General features: G+C 42.1%; 1 protein-coding gene across 3 annotated transcripts in view; it reads right to left on the bottom strand.

Annotated features, from left to right (window-relative positions):
* The window catches only part of PPP1R9A (protein phosphatase 1 regulatory subunit 9A), a 129,309-nt gene extending 110,919 nt beyond the window's left edge, over positions 1–18,390 (bottom strand). For all 3 annotated transcript variants that reach the window (XM_053977638.1, XM_053977648.1, XM_053977655.1), the window contains exons 1-2: positions 18,320–18,390; positions 15,520–17,193 (exon numbers count right to left, since the gene is read on the bottom strand). In XM_053977638.1, the coding sequence (XP_053833613.1) occupies positions 15,520–16,971 (1,452 nt within the window). In that variant the 5' untranslated portion in view covers positions 16,972–17,193; positions 18,320–18,390. The remainder of the gene's footprint in view (positions 1–15,519; positions 17,194–18,319) is intronic.
* Between the last annotated feature and the right edge of the window lie 455 nt (positions 18,391–18,845).

Raw genomic sequence — 18,845 nt, 5'->3', positions numbered from 1 at the left:
TGCAGAGTTTCTAGCCTTCACGAGATGATGTACATTGCACTCTAAGACCAGTAAGAAATCTCATTAAGTGCTAGAAAAATAGCTAAACATAATATTGATCAGCTTAGAGGTGTGATGTGATCACACAAAGGAGACTCACTGGCTAGTAATTAAACTAAAAAACTGCTTTCAATTGAAGGCACTACAGCCTCTTCCATGGATCTGTGCCATTTGTTATAAACTGCCAGGCAAAAACTAGACGATTTTTTTTTTTTAGTTATCCATGCAATGTACTGACAATTAGGAATTGTAAGTAATTTCCTTTATTAATAAAAGCTTTGCATCTCTGAATATTAATAGACATTGAAACTATTTCCAGGAAAGTTTCATTAAGAGATCTACCTGAAGCAGCCGTTTTCTGACACAATTCTTAAGAGTAAGCGGATGAAGAGAACATCCCACCAGTACTTAGTATAATTAGACAGAAGACTACATGTTCAGTGCACTGTTTTAGGCTCCTTGCATAACAGACTACAATTCCCAGGGCTATCTGCTTTGGGAAAATGAAGCCAAAGCACAGAATAAAGGCCCACAATTGTTGTTATTACCGTAGCTAAAAAATATCCTACAGTCTCACTGCTAGGTATCCTACAATATGCTAAAAAATATCCTACAGTCTCATAGGTGGCAAGCCCACTGGCAATTCTTGCAATGGTTCAGCCTCACCTTCTAATAATCATAATCATGTTTCCAGTTTTAAGAAAAATTCCCCTAAGTCATCTCAATTTGAGAAGCTTTTTAACATTGTCACTCTCTGAAGTTTTGGCTGTTCCAAACTTTCTCATTCTGTTAAGCTTGCTTGCTGTCACACATCCATGAGAAAAGGAAGCACTGTCTGTTTTGTAACTCTCCTAATGCCCACTCTATTCAATACTGCTGAATGCATCATAAGATCAAAAAAATTAAAAGCTGTGCATTTCTTTAGGTCACTGCCATTATCAGGTCTATCCAGGTGTCCTCTTACAAATGCACACTAATCACTTATTTTTTATTTCAAATGGTGCAGAAAATGACACAGGACTCAGTGATGCTGTAATGATGGTCTCCATGGTCTGCACCATTGTCTGCCATTCATATGCAATATGGTTTGTATTCTGTAGTAATGGGCACTCAGGAATCCTTGCATGCAAGCTCAGTGTTCTCAGTCAGAGTCGGTGGTGTAATCCTTGGTAATCCCTGGAAATCTGTTACCAGTACAACTAAACTAATTTACTGATCAAGTTCCTGACAGCAGCATAGTGAAGAGCTGCACAATGTCTAGGAGTCCCAAAAATATCTTATTTCTGGTGGTGACACTGATATCTACACCAAATAGACTAATACAGATGTAAGCAGAAGCAGTTATTTCAAAATAAGATGTTTCAAATGTAATTTCTTGTATGATTGCATTTTTTTTCACTTTAGAAACATAATAAAATCTGAGGTCCGAAAGGGGTATGAGAGACAGTCCTCCTTTTCATCTACTGCTAGTGTTTTTTTCAAGTAGTGAGATAAAAGATAAAATTTTGACCTTTATTTTCAAAGTAATCCTAGCCAGTCATTAAATGACAGCTATTATTCACCAAGTCACCAAGTGATGATATATCTTGGAATTCTAGTGCTAATAAAAGACAAAGAATTTCATCTAGTATTTCATGAATATAGTACCACTCTTGTTTAAAAGAGAACAAAAAAAAATACCTAATACCAGAGAGGTCATGACATATTTACCTTTAACAGACTTTTGCTACATCCTCCTGGCAGGCTTACCCTGCACTGCAAAAATTCTTGCAGCTAAAGCAAGCCCCACACCCTTGGGAGTGTTGTTTGTAATGTAAGAATAAATTACAGAGTTTTTAAGACAAAAATTTATCTTTCAAAACATTCTGATGAATTACCACTACAATATTTTATTAGCCAAGTATCTGCATACACAAATAAGTTTGTTCTTTTAATTCTTATTTTTCTAGGTGTACAAGTGTATCCTCTCAAAAGTGGTGGCAGTAGATTTGCCTATAAGTTGGTCAGATAAAGCAGATGCACTACACAACACAGACAGAAAACACTTTTTCTCCTCTCAGGTCTCAGCCACAGTTTTAAGGAAAACTGTGATAGAACATATGGCACATCTAGATTTTATTTGTCTCTCACACAATAAAGAATCAAGCTATCAAAAGCAAAGCCTGAGATGAGAATAATCTGTGGACAGTACAAGAACCAAAAAATGAACAGCATTCATTGAGCCTCTATGGATATGAAGCTATATATTTCACACATTATTTACTCATTATAAATAATAAAATACAATAAACAAAATCAACATATAATGCTGCAACAAAAACTTGGTGAAGGTACCACAGTAAATTCTTGACTCAAATGATGAACAGGATCTGCATAGAACAATGAAAAAATTGTAAACAAAATTATTTTAAAAGCTTCTTTGTTGTCTTTTCCATTTTCTTAATGCAATGCAAAATGTCAAGTATGTAATCCTGGAAAACAAGCAAACTGAGGATAGAAAGGGAAATTCTGTCCTGGGCCATCACAAAACTGCAGCTCTGGATGTGTCCAAAATCAGTGGCAGGGGAGGGGGTGGGGGGCCCAGGGGGAAAGGAGGAAAAAGAGAGACTACATTTTAAAACCAAGAAATCTCTTCAATGCTCAGGTAGCATCAGGTAGTCAAGTGAGGCAAAATGGTGAAGTTAAGAGTTCAACTGTGTATTTTGGATAATGCTATACTGAAGGACTACTGATGCAGCAGGAAGCAGCTAGCTCTTAAAAAAAGGCCAAAAACCTGTCCTGTGGCTTCTTTGAGTCCTAAAGGCTGCAAGTGAAGTCCTGCCAAGTACCACTGGCTTATGAAAGCTGGAGCAGGACCCTGCCAGGGCACAGTGCCAGGTACTGACCCAGCCCCGACCCAGCCTGTGCCCCCACCCCATCGCCCAGCTGGGGCACAAGACCACCCCTGCTCACCCACCACCCCTGGCAAGCCCCCAGGCTTCTCACTGCTGGATTTAGCTTCCAGCAGCACAGTGTTCTCAAGCTAAATCCAGCTTTCTCAAACTCAGAAACATGGAGCTCTTAATGGAACAGATTAACTACTGTGGTTCTTTGGGGCTTAGAGACACAAGTGACCCTATGCACTAGGAAGATAAAATGAATAACCCAAATCATATAAGGGCAACGGAGGCCTGCTTCAATAGAACCACTTTTAAGCCAAAGAAGTGAAAACTATTTATTCTATTTGCTATCTTATATACCCTTTTTTCAAAGAAGTATTCAAAAGACTTCTTACTAATGTCTCTTATGTTTCAGAAATGGCTGTTGGTCATCTCCAGACATGCACATTCATCTCTCTTCTGAGAGTTGTTAAGCTTTAGAAGTGCAGCAAAATGCCTCCCTCCTTCACTACTGGAGAGATAAACTAGATACACTATACAAAATCAGCAACTTGGTACATTTAAAAAGTGAGTAATTTAAATATTTCACTTAAAATGTACAGATCAGGATGAGAATATTTATTCATTTAACCACAGCTTTTGAGAATTTGGACTCAACTGGGCATCAGATCACATCCCCATTCCAATGAAGGAATTCCCACTCCAATCAAGGCTAACCCCAGCCATCCAGACCTCAGCTACTACTACATGCAAAATGTTGATGGGCTCTTCCTCTGCTGCAAATGAACATTACTCCTCAACAGTTTTATTTTTGCATAGGCAGTTTTAAATTTTTCCTTTTCCTCATAAAAATTAAACTCATAATTAAATTAGTTTAAATATTTCCCCAAAATCTTTTGCCTTATTAAATGTTACTTAGAAGGTTAGGTCAATCTGCTTATGCATACAACAAAATATGTCCCAAAAAACCCCTTAAAATCCTTTTTAGCAGTGGCGGGCCTAGCTTTTCATTAACAAGAAACATTAAAAGTCTAGTATCAATCCTTAAACTTAACTATCTTTTATTACAAAGTAAGAATTTAAGCTTATGCAATTAACTCTTACTAAAATAGATTTAAACAACATTAAATATTACAATCAAACCTATTGGAGCTCCTGCACCACCTTTGGATTTGCAAAACCATGCAGTCTTAAAACCTGATAAATAATACAAGAAGTCACTTTAGTATATTTTACAAATAATAACATTAAGATCATTTATCTGGGATGCAATTTATCTGCTTCCGTTACCAAAATTCACTATCAGGAAAATGGTTTTTCTCTGATCTAAATGAAGCAACAGAACCACATGATGGCTCAAACTAGAAGGGATCTACCACGATCATCTGGTCCAACCCCCCAGCTCAAGCATAGCACTCCTTGCCCAGGACCATGTCCAGACAGCTTTTGAGTATCTCCAAAGATGGAGTATCCATAGCCTCTCCGGGAACCTGTGTCAGTGCTCAGTCACCCTCACAGGGAAAGAGTTTCCTAATGTTCACAGGGAACCTCCTGTGTTTCAGCTGGTGCTCACCCTGTCGCTGGGCATTACTGTAAAGAGCCTGGCTCTGTTTTCCTTGCACCCTCCCTTCAAGTATTTATATACATTAATAAGACCACCATTGAGTCTTCACCTCTCCAGGCTCAGCAGTCCCAGTTCTCTCAGCCTTTCCTCACAGGAGAGATGCTCCAAACCTGTAATCATCTTAATGGGCCTTCACTGGACTTTCTACAGTCTCCTGTGCTGGGGAGCCTGGAATAGGGCCCAGAACTCCACATGTGGCCTCAGTGGTATTGAGCAGCGATCACCTCCCTTGACCTGATGGCAGCACTCATGCTAACACAGCCCAGAATAAAGTCAGCCTTCCTTGTTACACGAGCACATGGCTGACTCACGTTCCACTTGATGTTGTCCAGCACCCTGGAGCCTCTTCTGCAAAGCTGAAGAGGATCCACGCTCTGGAATGCCTCCGAGAATATAATGATGCATGGGGCCAGGCACAGGACTTTGCACCTCTCTCTGTTGAACTCGATGAGGTTTGTGGCTTCCCACCTCTCTGTTCAGCCGGTTTCCAACCTACCTCACTGTGTGCTCATCTAACCCATATTCAACAAGCTTCTCTGTGAATATATTACGTCAAAAGCCTTACTGAAGTGAATGTGCACAACAGCCACTGCTCTCCCATCACCTATTAAGACAGTCATTTCTTTGCAGATGGTTATGAGGTTGATTAGGTACAACTTCCCCTTTTTAATGGTCAAGACTTACTGGTAATGACTGTGGAATGCATTGCAGTAAACCACAGTAAGTCTCAGCAGTTATTTTGGATCTACAGCTGTTAAGCTTGGAGAATTTTTCAGTGGCCATACACAAAGAAAGAGAGAAAAGAAAAATAAAAGGAAAAAAAGAGCCCCTCTCTTTACTCTTTTATGGTATTTCCCTCCTCCCCAAGTCAAATATTAACACGAAAGAAATGTGCAAAACATCAAGCAAACATTTTTTAGTCAACCTACTAAATTAAGAAAGATAAAACTGAGCAACTACTTCAGAGGAAAATGACTGGGCAAAGGGGAATAAAGAGCTATATGGTCTGGTAGTCCCTATCAAATGTCATACTGAAACATTCTCATTTGCATTAGTGCACTTTTCCACACTGTTAAATTACCAGCTTTTTTCAAGAGTGCTCTAAACCTCTGGATTAATGTGCTCTCTCTGGTTTGCCCTTGCAAAAAAATACAAAAATACAACACTAACATATTTTGAATATTTTATTTAAATGGTCCATGCACAATGAAATCTACTGGGCAATCACTCAAGCTAACACTAATGAGAAAGCATCTTTGGGTTTTTAAGAAGGCAGAATGAATAGGTATGTCAGATTCTACACATCTAAGGAATCTAGAGTATGTCAGAACCTAAATATATCACCATCCATCTTAAAGATGACTGCAAGCTTATAAAGATGTAAAGATGATTACAAGCTAGATAAAAAAATCCTAATGCTGTATCATAAAGGCCATGAATGAGATGAATTAGAGAGGAGTTTGATAGCATGACTTTTAAAAGCCTCTATAGTTTATTGCTTTCAAACAACTAATGCGAAATACAGTGATTTTATTAAATGGAAGTTCCTAGGTCTACATGCAGCATAGATTGAACACTGGAGGATACCAATGTGAACCAGCATCTTGAGATGCCCTTGAGATCATTCACCGAATATTAAGGCAGATGGAAACTACAGAGTGGAACATCAGAAGTTGAGGATGTGCATAGACTAAGAAGCGCAGCTTTATGTATAACAGCACACGGTAAACAGGTCTTGGAGATAAATTCTGTATTCACACCTTCCACTAACTTTATCATATGGAATTATCTGAGTGATCTGATGAGTATCTTGAATCAACTCTTTTAAGTAACTCGAGTAAAATTAGCTTCTCCCAATAGAACACTTTCTATATAAAAAAAGACACCACAGAATAACATCCATTACTTTGTACCATTTGATTACAGGAATGTCTGGTACTCTTTTTAATAGATTATTTTTGGCCTTCAAGGTCAACAGAGCTAAAGATAATCACAAGACTTTAAAAAATTAACAGACACTGCTACACAACACAGTAGTCTATCAGGAATGTAGGAAGAGTGCCTTCTATTAAAATTCTTTCATCTTAGTTGGAAAACATTCAATTCCATCTTAAAAGTGGAATGCTGCCACTTAGTTTTCAGGTGCCTTTTCTCTTGAATACAGAAATGCAATAATGGTCCTTTTCAGGCCTTGTGCATCACTCAATGAGCAAGACAAGTTTCTTAAGACCCCTGTTTTAGGATAGAATTAACCAAGAAAAAGACACATAAGAGCACCAAGTTGCTCCAGCTCTTCCTGCAAAGCCACATGCCTTAAGCAGAATCCATCAGACACAGTCCAGATGAAGTCTCCTTTGTGAGTTATAAAATGACACCCATAAGTCCCTACTGCTTTCAAAATATTTTGCTTCATGTTATCTTGAATGCCATTTGCCTTCCTCACAGCTGCATCACATCACGGGTTGCTGCTGTCATTCTGTGGGAGCAAGTCAGAGCGGCTTTCTCCTTAGCTGTCATCCCCTACAAATGAGTCACTAGTTTACTGTGAAAGTTCTTAGCTCATAAATCCATCCCACTACTCAAGTCCTCGCAGTCACCCATATTTTACTGTAATCCTATGCGATGATAAGGCTTCCCCACTTTCCGTCAAAAGCAAGTGTCATTAGTGTGCTCCAACTTCCTGAGACAGAACTACTGAAATTTTTAACAAGGTCTTTTATCTTATCAAAGGCAGATCCTAATCTAGTCTGTCATATACCACCTCTGATAAATCCATTTACATGTATTCCATTTGCCTCTCTGCCTCTGATTCTTTAAAAAGCGTTCTCTATTGCTTTGCTATGGGGAAAAAATTAATAATTTTCAAGCAGCCAGAACCAACTTTTTCCTACTTTTTGAAAAACAACTATTAAATTTGCTCTTCTGCAGTTAAATACCATTTCTACTTTGATAGTGCTCTTTTAGTTTTGAAATATGTGCTGCAAGATTTTCTAAAACACAGCTTCTTTGACCCAGCCCCATACAAACCTGAGCACTAGGAACCTGTACGTTTCTTCTTCAATTCACTATATGAATTTCCACAATAAATTGGGATAATATAACTTCATATCCACTGCATAACACTCACCTTCCTTTCTTGTTGAATTGTAATGGATGAATAGCTTTTTATTACTCGGACTATTTTCCTTTACAAGGTCAAACTCAGTTTGACTTCTGGCAACTTCTTAGTCACATGTAAGACTTTTGAACTCTTATGACATTCTTCATTTTTTCAACAACCACTTTTGCCACTCCTTCCAAGTTCTTGGCTAACTTATGATGTTCTCTTTGGCTGACTTTTCTTCTGATTAGGTCTGCAATCATTCTGCTTGTATAGTCTGCTTTTTCTTGGGATGAAAATCCTACGCACTTTTTCTAATTCTGAATCGAAGACTTCCCTTTGCTCTTTGGTTCAGCTAATTTCAAAACATTTCCCTACAGTTTCTCAGTCTGCATTTCTGAAATTCAAAACCTTTAAGTGGAAACCCTTTTCAATTTAAACCACATAAACCTCTGATGCAAATAATTTAATCCAAATTCTGTTTCTACACACAGTCCTTCTAGAATGCACTCAATACTTATGAAACCCAGGTTTTAGGCAACATTATTTGTTTTTAGTTCAAGAGCTACGTGTGTGAACATTGCACCCAGGAATTGCTGATCCCTAGAATTAGTAGTGAAATTATGACTTTTATGTAAAAGTTAAAGACTTCACAGCATATTGTAACAGGGAAATAACTTTATTCTATTTACTGTAGTCCAATAATTCCACATATACTTTAAAAAAAACCCTTTTGCACCTGAAATAGTGTGCAAAATACTCATTGGTGAAGGTGTAAAATTCCACAGCAATTATGAGGTGTCCTTGTTCACCACAGTGACTGAATCAAAACAGTAACTTCTGAAATGCTTTATCCCCTCACTGTTTGTTATCTGAGCGCATCCAGCCTCTGAATCCTTAATATTTACTTCTCATTCCTTTCCTTGACAAATACATATAAAAGGTTCTGCCTTTCATAAAAAGATCTTCCCTAAGAGCACATTGCCAGAGCAAAGAACCTGGTTTTTTACACTGTTTTTCATGAATAATCTAAGTTAGGACAATCCCTGCAGTACAACACATTTAAATATTAAAGTCAGTAGAATTCCCCATACTTGACAATACCTGGAAAAAAGCCTAAGTTCATTTTATGCAGCAGAACAGACATGTTCCAAGCTACCCAGCCAATAGCTCTGTACACGAAAATACTTGACACATCGAGATGAATTAAATTAATTACCAGCTTGCTTCCCATTTTATGAATTTTGAATATGAGCATAAAAGTTTGGTGATATATTCAACACTACAGGAGTAAGAGACTAAGCCTACCTAATATTTAGTTTCACGCTTTAGCCAAAACTATCATCTACTCCTAACGCAGTAAACAAAGCATGCACTGTGGAATCCCACCCTTATGGGGAAGGGAGCACCCAAAACTCAGAGATACTAGTGGTCAAAAGGAACAACAAATGTCAGAGGGTCCGTAAGAGCTTACAAAATTTTATTAGTAAATTATGCTCACCCTGGAGATACATTTCTCACTTTCAATGCCAATTAGCTACCATGGGCAGTCTGATTTTCTAGGCGCTCCTGGAAAGGGTTGGAGGGCTTTACCAGTCTTTGCTGGTCTTTATGATCACCAAATGATGACCAGTCTTGATGACTGGGCTGGCCTTTGGTCAACATTTCAGGCCCCATTCTCAACCTCATTCCTGCACTTGTGCTGTACAGTGTTGTGCTTATCTCCAGGATCCCAAACGAGAACATTAGTCTCAGCAAACGGCTGCTGTTCCTCTGTATGGCCCCTTCTTCAGAAACATTCTTATCTTTCTCACAGAATGTTATTACCAACAATCCTTGGTTGGCTCCACAGCTATTCAGCTGTCTGTGTCTGAGGACACATATTAGTTCTCTTATCTTCTAGGCTTCTACATGAACACAGGAGCTGAAGTAGTGAACCAAATTTAAGGAAAACAAAATATTCTTTCAATTATTTCAGAAAGAGCTACGCATCTTTTTTTTATCTGTAGGATTTCATAATTAACCCATTCAGAAAGTGGATGAATTTCTCAGATTCTGTAATCATTTCAAATCTAACAAAGCCTCAGGATCTTTCTGCAACTCCTGTCTTCAATACTGGCCTTAAACAACAAGTGTCCTACATGCACTGTGACTACTTTATAGAATCACAGGCTCACTGGGGGTGGAAAATGTGGAGATCATTGAAATCCAACTCAATATTCATTTAAGTAAAACACACATAGAAGTGACAAATTTGGACTGTACAGTGCCTGTGGATGGGTAACCTTCTCTTATTATTCCTATGATCCAAAATAGTTCATCAACATTTTAACAACAAGTAAATACAATAGTGAGCATTGCATCAGGCAAAGAAATACTTCTTTTTTACACTAAGACTTGAAAGTGCTTTCAGCATACTTTATTATGATGGCTATTATATAAAGAATAATGATATTTTAGATTAAATATTTCCAACGTAATTAGTGCCAGATTGTTTCAGATTCTTTCTCCGACACTATTTACATTCCTGAACACATTTTGTTGGGGCAACCCCTAGTATCAATAAAAGCTGGAGGAATAAAGAGACCAGGAGCAGCCCTGACAAGGACTTTGAGGTGCTGGTGGATGAGAGGCTGAATATGACCCAGCCAAGTGCACTCACCTCCCAGAAAGCCAAATGTTTTTGGGCTGCATCCAAAGCAGCAGGGCAGGGGAGGGGATTCTGCCCCTCTGCTCTGCTCTGCTCTGGGGAGAAAGACCCTACCTGGAACACAGCACCCAGCTTTGGGGTCCCCAGTGCAGGAAGGATATGGACTGTTGAGCAAGTCCAGAGCAGGGCCACTAAGTTGATTAGAGTGATGGAGCACCTTTCCTATGAGGAAAGGCAGAGATAATTGGTATTGTTCAGCCTGGAAAAGGGAAGGTTTAGGGGTGACCAAATTGCAGCAGTAGCTGATGGGAGCCTACAAGAAAGATGGAGAGAGACATTTCACAAGGGATTGTAGTGTCAGGACAAGGGGGAATAGCTTCAAACTGAAAGAGGGTAAGTTTAATTTACTGTGAGGGTGGTGAGACACTGGAACATGCTGCCCAGAGAAGCTGTGGATACCCCAACCCTGGAAATGTTCAAGGCCAGACTGGATGGAACTGAGCAACCTGGTCTAGTGGAAGGAGTCCCTGCCCATGGCAGGGGGGTTGGAACTAAATGATCTTTCAGGTCCCTCAGAAATGAGGAATAACTGAAAGAAATACTCATTCCTTGAAATTATTTTTATAAGAAGTTTGTAAAAAAATTTCAAAGCAACTGTTAAATACAAATTTCATTTATGTTCTACACTAACTATAATCACAGCACTTGTAAATTTTCTTCAAAGGTGAGAGAGAGAGAGAGAACAAGTTCCAATTCTGGAAGACCATTTGAACAAGACATGACCTGGAAAACTGAAATATTGTGGGGTATAAAATTCAGTCATGCTGCCAGACAAAAGAGAGGAAGCACAACAGGAGGCATGGGTACTAGTGATTACATTCTCTTCATATGGAATTAGCTGAAGGATGGAAGTGCCATTTGCTATGTATCTTCTTTCATGTTACCCTCTCTCCCACCTACCCCAAAACTCAAGAGAGGTCTGCAGAGATGTCCCTTCACCACTGCACCCTAAGAAAGCTTTAGAGAATGCTAAAAAGAGCAGCAGCAGCTTGGGCCAAACCCCCTCACAGCACCACAAGTCCCCTGCTGTCTGCCATACGGTTTGATCACATAATACCCAACCCCTTGGCTGGTAGGACAGAGTCAGTGGAGCAGAAGGTTGCAAAAGGAAGCTCAGCAGGAGACACAAATTGCTGTTAACAGCTTTAAATGGTTTAACGTGTACCTGGTGCCAGAAATCAGGCACTAACTGAAGATGCAGCTATCAGGGCAGCAGAAACTATGGACTTGGAAAGGGAAAAGGTGAACATTGCTCTTCATCCTAATTCTACCCAAGATGGAAGAAGCATGGCTCAAAAAACTACTTATGATTTGGACAATCAATACATTTCCATTTGCTAGGGTGTGGAAAGCCACGAGCTAATGAATTCTGCATTACAGGCAAACCTTGTCCAATTAGCCAGCAGTGTCTGGGAAGCAGTACTTGACCCAACCCTCAGGAAACCCTGCGAAACCCAATGAAAGACCAATAAATCAGTGAGTGCTGGGTTGGGGGCGTTGTTTTGTTTCTTTGGTAGCAAAGTATCCCTGGAAAAACCAGGGTATGTTTTTCCTTATCCCATTTACTTAACTTTTTCACCTCCTACGCTTGCCCTGGAGAGCTTCAGTTCTATCCCTGAGCACAAACACAGTATCTCAACACTTGAGCAGGGCAGTGCTGATAAAAGCCTCTATATCACTACATAAACAGTCATATGAACAGCTACAGAAATGTTCACATCCCTTGTTCTGCAACACACTCCTGTCCACAGCCACTCTTGGGCCCTTTTGTACTCCTGTTTATTAACAGCACCAAGCTGGTTTAAGCTCCCACACACACACAACTGCTCATGTCAGCAATACACACTCCAAATACCTAGAAACTCTCCAAGCCTACAGTGGCCTCTGGGCAGTCACCTACTCCTAAAGGGACTTTCAACAGAGATGAAATCAGCAAATATATCCCATAATCCTAGAGCAGAGCAAATGGCCCATGGAGCATGGGATCTGTGATAGCAAAATTACAGACTGTAACACAGTAGAATTTCCTGCATGCATTGACTTGAGTCTTCCCTCTTGATAGTGAGTTTCTCAATAAATGAGTCTTTTTCCTGCTTGGGACACAAGCAATTTCAGTCTTTATCATTTTGGTAAGATTTTATTTATTTATCCTTCTGCCTATACTTCATTGCTTCTCATAGTCCTCAGCATTTCCCTTACAGCGACAAAAAAGTCTCTTACATGTCTGCCTGAAGAAGTCACATAGAAAAGTAGTCCAAAGATGTTTACCTAAACCTGTTGAGATCTTCAAGTAACAACTTTATGGCAATAACTACCCACTGATTCCACAGTTCACACATTCAAAGACCAACTTCGTTAATTATTTCAGAGTTCTCCTGTAGGAGGAGAGTGAAGGCACAATACTGAAATCAATGCTGAACATCCAGAGTTTGGGTTGGACTTTGCACACCACTACCTAACAAAATAGTCAAGTACTAATTGCATCGCTTTCATAAAGACAAATCAGTTTTCAACAGTTCAGAAAATACTCCTGTATTGCTTTGTATTTTCCTCTCTTGTAATCACACCATGCATGAGATGATGTTCAACTAAGTATTAATTAAACCAGTCATGCCCACTAACACAAAAAATTGTGTAGAACAGAAAAATTCCTAAACAGTTGCTGCCTATTCAGTCAGATGCAACATCCCTGTGTACCAGATGGGGCACAGGGAGTGACTGGGTAAGTTCATCTGCTGGCACTGTGTGAGGGGACAGAACACAAGTCCCTCTTGCTGCCTGCACTGCTCACTGAGAGCTGCGCTGCATAGAAACCTGCTGCCAGAGCCATTCCAGCCTCCCAGCAGTGTGTCCCATGGGCAGCCCTGTTGGAGGAGGAGTGCAGGAGCCCAGAGACTCAGGAGCCACAAGGACCCTCCAGGGGCTCCTCCAGCTGCCCCTCCTGGGTCCCTGCCCACGGCAGTGTGGCCAGGCAGTGACCTGATGACTCTGGCAGCCTGCCCTGGCTCACACAGCTTCACACTGCCGAGGAAACTGCACAGAGAAGGGAGAGCCACTCCAGAGGCAGCTTTTAATTCTCCACAACTTTTGCAGAAGTTCCTCCTGCTAGGGCCAGCCTTTCACATGGTCTCACTTCTGCTTCTGCACATGACTAACAGATTGCATGCACTGGAGGCACCCAGGACAAAAAGCAGGGGATCTCCCAAGCCTCTCAAATGTTCTCTCCCAGCACAGCTTTTATGCTTTTTTCTTCCTAGCTACAATAAAGATGCCAGAATAATTAAAGCAATGATTCTTTTACTTTGGATAAGCTTTTTAAGAGTGCTTTATGCTTAAACCCATGACAAATGTAATCTTTTAATTATTTACAAAAATTACTTTCAGAGCATTTTCCTAATGGACTATTATTATTTCTGTACAATATGTAATCTGAAATGAACATAGCATGAAAAACTTGAAAAGAAAAAAATACAAATAATTGAGAAAATACTCTTAAAGCACTTGGCATGACAGCATGATTCAAACAGCAATACACTGAAGTAAAAATGTCACTATTAGCTCTTTTAGTAACAGCAGAAAAGTCTGACCATCTCAAGAATAAAATCAGTGGAGTCACTTTCTGTATTTTCATCTGCTGGAACCATCATAAACAACTGGTAGATCTTTCAGAAGAGAGAACATCATCTTGTATATTAGTACATCTTGTCTATTAGCTTGAGCTGGAAAGCAGCTCAAGGAGGGGACAAGTTTCTTTGCAATCAAGGTTTTCCCCACTTCACCTCCCCTCAAGAATTCAAGAAAACCAGGTACTTTAAATATAAGAACAATCAGGAGGGAACAAAAATACTTAGAAATTTTGGTTCATGATGCAAGCCTGAATAGAACACTAACAAACTAAAATTATAAGAAAAATCCATTATCTTGTCTTGGAATATTTTCTTTCTTTCAATGTAAAAATCCTCTTTTCAAAGCATGAAGTAAGACAGTTCTTTTTACTCCACTCTGTGATAAACAGACATGAAAATCTGGTTGCTTTATTCAGATGAAAATTTCATATTACAATACACATCCCACCCTACTTTAAACCACAGGCAGTGTGAATGCAGATTTTGTAAACATTACTTTAACACTGGCACTTCTGTTCATTGACTTAGTAATTTTCATTGCTAAAATCACACAAAGAAAACAGTCAACTTCAATTACACATTTTTAATGTGTACTTACATTTCAAGTACTCTATGATATACTTCTGTTTCAAGAAGCCATTTCTGCAACAATTGCTATGGTTTTTAATTGTCCATTACAGACATGTGGCATCTCCAGCCAGGGTCAAACCATCACACACATGTACTAAAATCATCTTGGAAGTAAAATACTTTTATATTTAACCCTGAGACTCAGCAGTGAAAAGCTGGTACAACAAAACTTAACAAGCCATTAACTAGTTATTCTTTCTTGAACTGAAATGTACTGGAAACAACATTCTTAGTGGTAATTTCAAGGTACTTAAAAACAAACCATAACAGCTCTGCAAAAAGCACACCCTTCACTACGTATTTCAGTCAGTTGATTTCACCTTTCTGTAGCACTAAGATACACTCTCTCTATATATATAAATGCTTTAAAATTTTAAATAAGTGCTACTACAAAAGATGATACTGATTGAGATGTGGAATATTAACAGTCCTCTACTACAAGATCACACTGTACTTCAGGACACAGTCTCTAAATACAGGTACTTTAAGAATCTGCTGAGAGCTGAGGAAGAGCCTTTCAATCTCAAGAAGCTGTGATTTCATATGAAATCAAGCAAGCAGCACAAAAGTCACCAAATACCCACACTGACATTTCACAATGTGGTTACAGTGCAGTCATAGAAGTCAAAATATGCATGGCAAAATTCTTGAGCTTCACAAGCCCAGCTGTCATGCTCAAATTCTGCTGGTTTAGTCAGGCATCAGAAAATCTAGGAAATGACACGAGCTCATCAGAGCTCAGCTGCCTTACTTCATTTAAGATTACGTTCACTGACTGCAATAGAGACATGTATCAAAAGATCCTCTGAAATCTTTTTGGAGGCAAGATCAAATGTCAAAATCTCCTTCAAATAGGGCTGCATTTGAAAACAAACCAAACTGTAAAAAAAAAGGAACATAAGAAACTTTACCTTAATTGGAGCCCGGCTAAACTGTATTTTTCTGTTGGCTGGGATTTCATCTTCATCTGGCAACCCATTAATTTCAGAATATTCCATATCAGGTTCATAACAGTTATTTTCATCACTGTCATCCAGATCATCCTGTTCTGTACCTGTCTCTCCCCAGTCAGAATTATACCTGGATCGTACCCGATACACATTGTAGTCAGAATGCATGTACACATGGGAACTCTGAAAATTATTCACATCTTCATGCCCATCTTTTTCACTTTCCTCGTCATAATGGGACTCAGAAGCATCTGTGGCAAAATCACCACCTGAAGCTACATTTCTTGTTAATTCTGCAGGTTCAGGCCGATCAAAGACACCTTCTGTATGTTCTGACTGTTCCTTCTGCTGCACCAAAACTCCTGTCTCTGTTTTTGACTTACTCCTAGCACAGCTGTCCACAGATCTTTCGCTGTCAAGCGCACCAACCAAATCCTGTTGACTTGTTGCAGAACTCTCAACAGAATCAGCACTTGCCTCTGTGGTCTTTTTTATTTCTTCAGTTGTTTTTGAACCTGCCAAAGTGCCTGTGGACACTTTCTGTCTCGGTGTTAAGGGCGTGTTAGTCTGCTGAGAGTTCTCAACAGACATCACACCTGTACTCTGTTTGGCTGGGGGAGACCACGTGCTGGACTCTTTCAAAGGACTGAAACCCTCAAGGTTTGCAACTGAGGAGGAGATATTTGTGACAGTAGATGAGAGGTTTAGTGGATAGTGACCAGTTACAGAGTACTCTTCGTTGTTTTCGGACTTTTCTACGATTACGTTGTGTGAGTCAGTGTTTTCAAAAACTGCGCTGAGCTGACTCACAGTTGGAGAGACAGTCTCTGTCCTTGGGCTAAGACTGTCCAGTGAATCAGTGCTGCCTCTGTGAGACTTAGAGCTGCACCACTCATCTGGAAGTTCATTAGAAATTATTTTCTCTTTCTTTGGGGAATAGCGATTTGAATGTCCCATTTCATGAGCATTTCGCTCAAACATCTTCCGAGTTTCAGTAAACTTGGAATAGGAAGGACCATCATGGATAGTGTCAAATCTACTTATCCTTTCAGAGACGGACGATTCCAACTTTACGATTGAACCATCTGCTTTTTCTACAAATTCTTTGGGCCTAATTCGTCTTTGAGGTGATGGAGGGCCACCCTTTCCCCTGGTTTTAGGGGCAACTCCAGCACTTTCAGTGGGCTCCATGCCCATCTGCATAAATAAGTTCTTGATCCTATTGACATTTGAGCCATATTTCCTTCCCCTGCTCTGGGAGGCCTCTCCTTCCTCTTTCGCTTTTTGGTCTCCATCTGATTTCGGTTTGTCAAAGGTGCTTTTCAGCGCCTGGAACTCAGTTCTGTAAGCATTTCTGTGAGGAGAGGCACTTCGGAGGGTGGATCTTTCTCCTGAAGACTCTGTTTTCATCATGTTTACTTCAGAAGTGTGAAACCTGCTTGCATAGTTTCTGCGGTACCGCTCTCAGTAGTTCGCCACAGCAGAGATTCTGCTTGAGGAGTGTTTTTCCTCAAGGGCCACTGCCCTTCAGCAGGACCATACTTGACACATCTGGAGGCAAATGTCTTAATGCACACGGTCAATTTTGACAAAGCAGCACGACTGAGGACTCTCAAGAACAAGGGCTGATTTAACCTGCAATAGAAAGGAGGTTTTCTGAAACCATGTCAGGTACTTTAAGTCTGTCACAAATTTCCATTTACCACTTTTTGACATGTTTACAAAAAACTACCAAAAAAAAAAAAAAAAATACAAACCAACACTGCACAGACATGTGAAAACTTGGCATTACAGACTTTCTCAAATTTACTGTTGCATAATTTACAATCTATAACATCACAGTGAAAGAACAAATAATCATAGCTTTCCATTCACAAGTATAGTATCATGGCACAAATATGCATGCAAAGGAAAGGTAATGTGACATGAAATATGAGGCACTGCAAGACAATCCTTGCTCTCTCAGAGAAACATAATGGTAGAAATGCGATCAAAGATAATACGCTTAGAAAGACAAATTAAACATCAGCTCAAGGGAATACAAAAACTGCGCCCAAAGTTGACATCTTCAGCTGACAGGGTAAAGGAAGTGAAATCCCATTAGAGAAAGTTGCCCCTTGTCACGGGCAGAGGTTTTATCGTCTGTAAGACCCTGGAGGCACCAACGAGGAGATGCAGAAAAGGAGCCAGGCGCTGGACCGCTCGCGCGCCCCGGCCCCAGGGGCTCATCCCCGGCCCCCGCAGCCCGGCGAAGGGCACCCCGGGGGTCTTCCGAGCCAGCCCCCTCTCCTTTCCCCTCCGTTCCTGCTCCCAGCGCTCGCCCCGCCGCGCCGCCGCTGCCGAGGCGGGGACGCCTCACTCTGGCCACTGCACACACGGTGCCGGTGCCGGTGCCGGTGCCGGGAGCCCGCGGCCGCCGCGCCGACAGCGACGCGCCCGTCCCCGCGCAGCTCCCGCTCCCCTCTCGCCGATCGCCACGGGCGACTGGAAAGGCGACACGGCAGAGACCCTCGGCGAGCCAAGCAGCCCTCGCAGAAGGCAATAAATCCGAGAGGGCAGCGCTGGAGCCCCCGCGGCGGCTCCTCCTCGGGCGGCCGTGCCGCCCCAGCGGGCTGGAGCCGCGGGGCCTCGGGCGGCAGCACCTCGCGGAAGGGCAGTGCCCGGGCACGCACCCGCCGCCCCCGCGAAACAAAAGCCCGGTGCCAGCGCTGTTCCCCGCGGAGCCCGGCGCCTCTGCCCCCGAGCGCGCACGCTGCCTTACCCAGCCGACAGCCGCGACGGACTCCCCCGGCCGCCCGACTCAGCGCTGCCCCCGCGCCTCCTCTGCGCAGAGCGGCCGCTGCCGCCGCCCGCCTGACAGGAGGCAGCAGCCGCCGCGTCTCCTCAACGCCATTGCAGGCAGCGGCGGCGGCGGCAGCGGGGGCACGGACACGGCTCCGCGCGCACACCCGCGGCGGCGGCGCGGGGGAGGATGAGGCGCCGCGGCCGCCGCGGCCGCGCTCCCGCCCGCCGCCCGCCCCTCCGCCGCCGCGCCCCCGCCGCGCCCCCGCCGCGGGACGCGCCCAGAGCCGCCGCCGCCGCCCGCCGCGGGGCCGCCCGCCGCCGCCGCCGCCCGCGGTGACAGGTGCCTCACCTCCTCGGCGAGCCGCAGTGGTTCGCTCCGCCGGCGGGGCGGGGGAGGCGGCCAGCCCGCTGCAGTCCGGCCCCGGGCGGTGACTGCCGAGAGGCGGAGGACGGGCCCGGCCGCGGCCGCGGCGCTAGCGCCGAGTCCCGCTGGCTGCCCCCGG

This window comes from Vidua macroura, chromosome 1 (assembly GCF_024509145.1).
Source record: "Vidua macroura isolate BioBank_ID:100142 chromosome 1, ASM2450914v1, whole genome shotgun sequence".
Lineage (NCBI taxonomy): Eukaryota > Metazoa > Chordata > Aves > Passeriformes > Viduidae > Vidua > Vidua macroura.
Note: the sequence above shows the minus strand (reverse complement) of the source record. Positions and strands in the feature narration are given on the sequence as shown.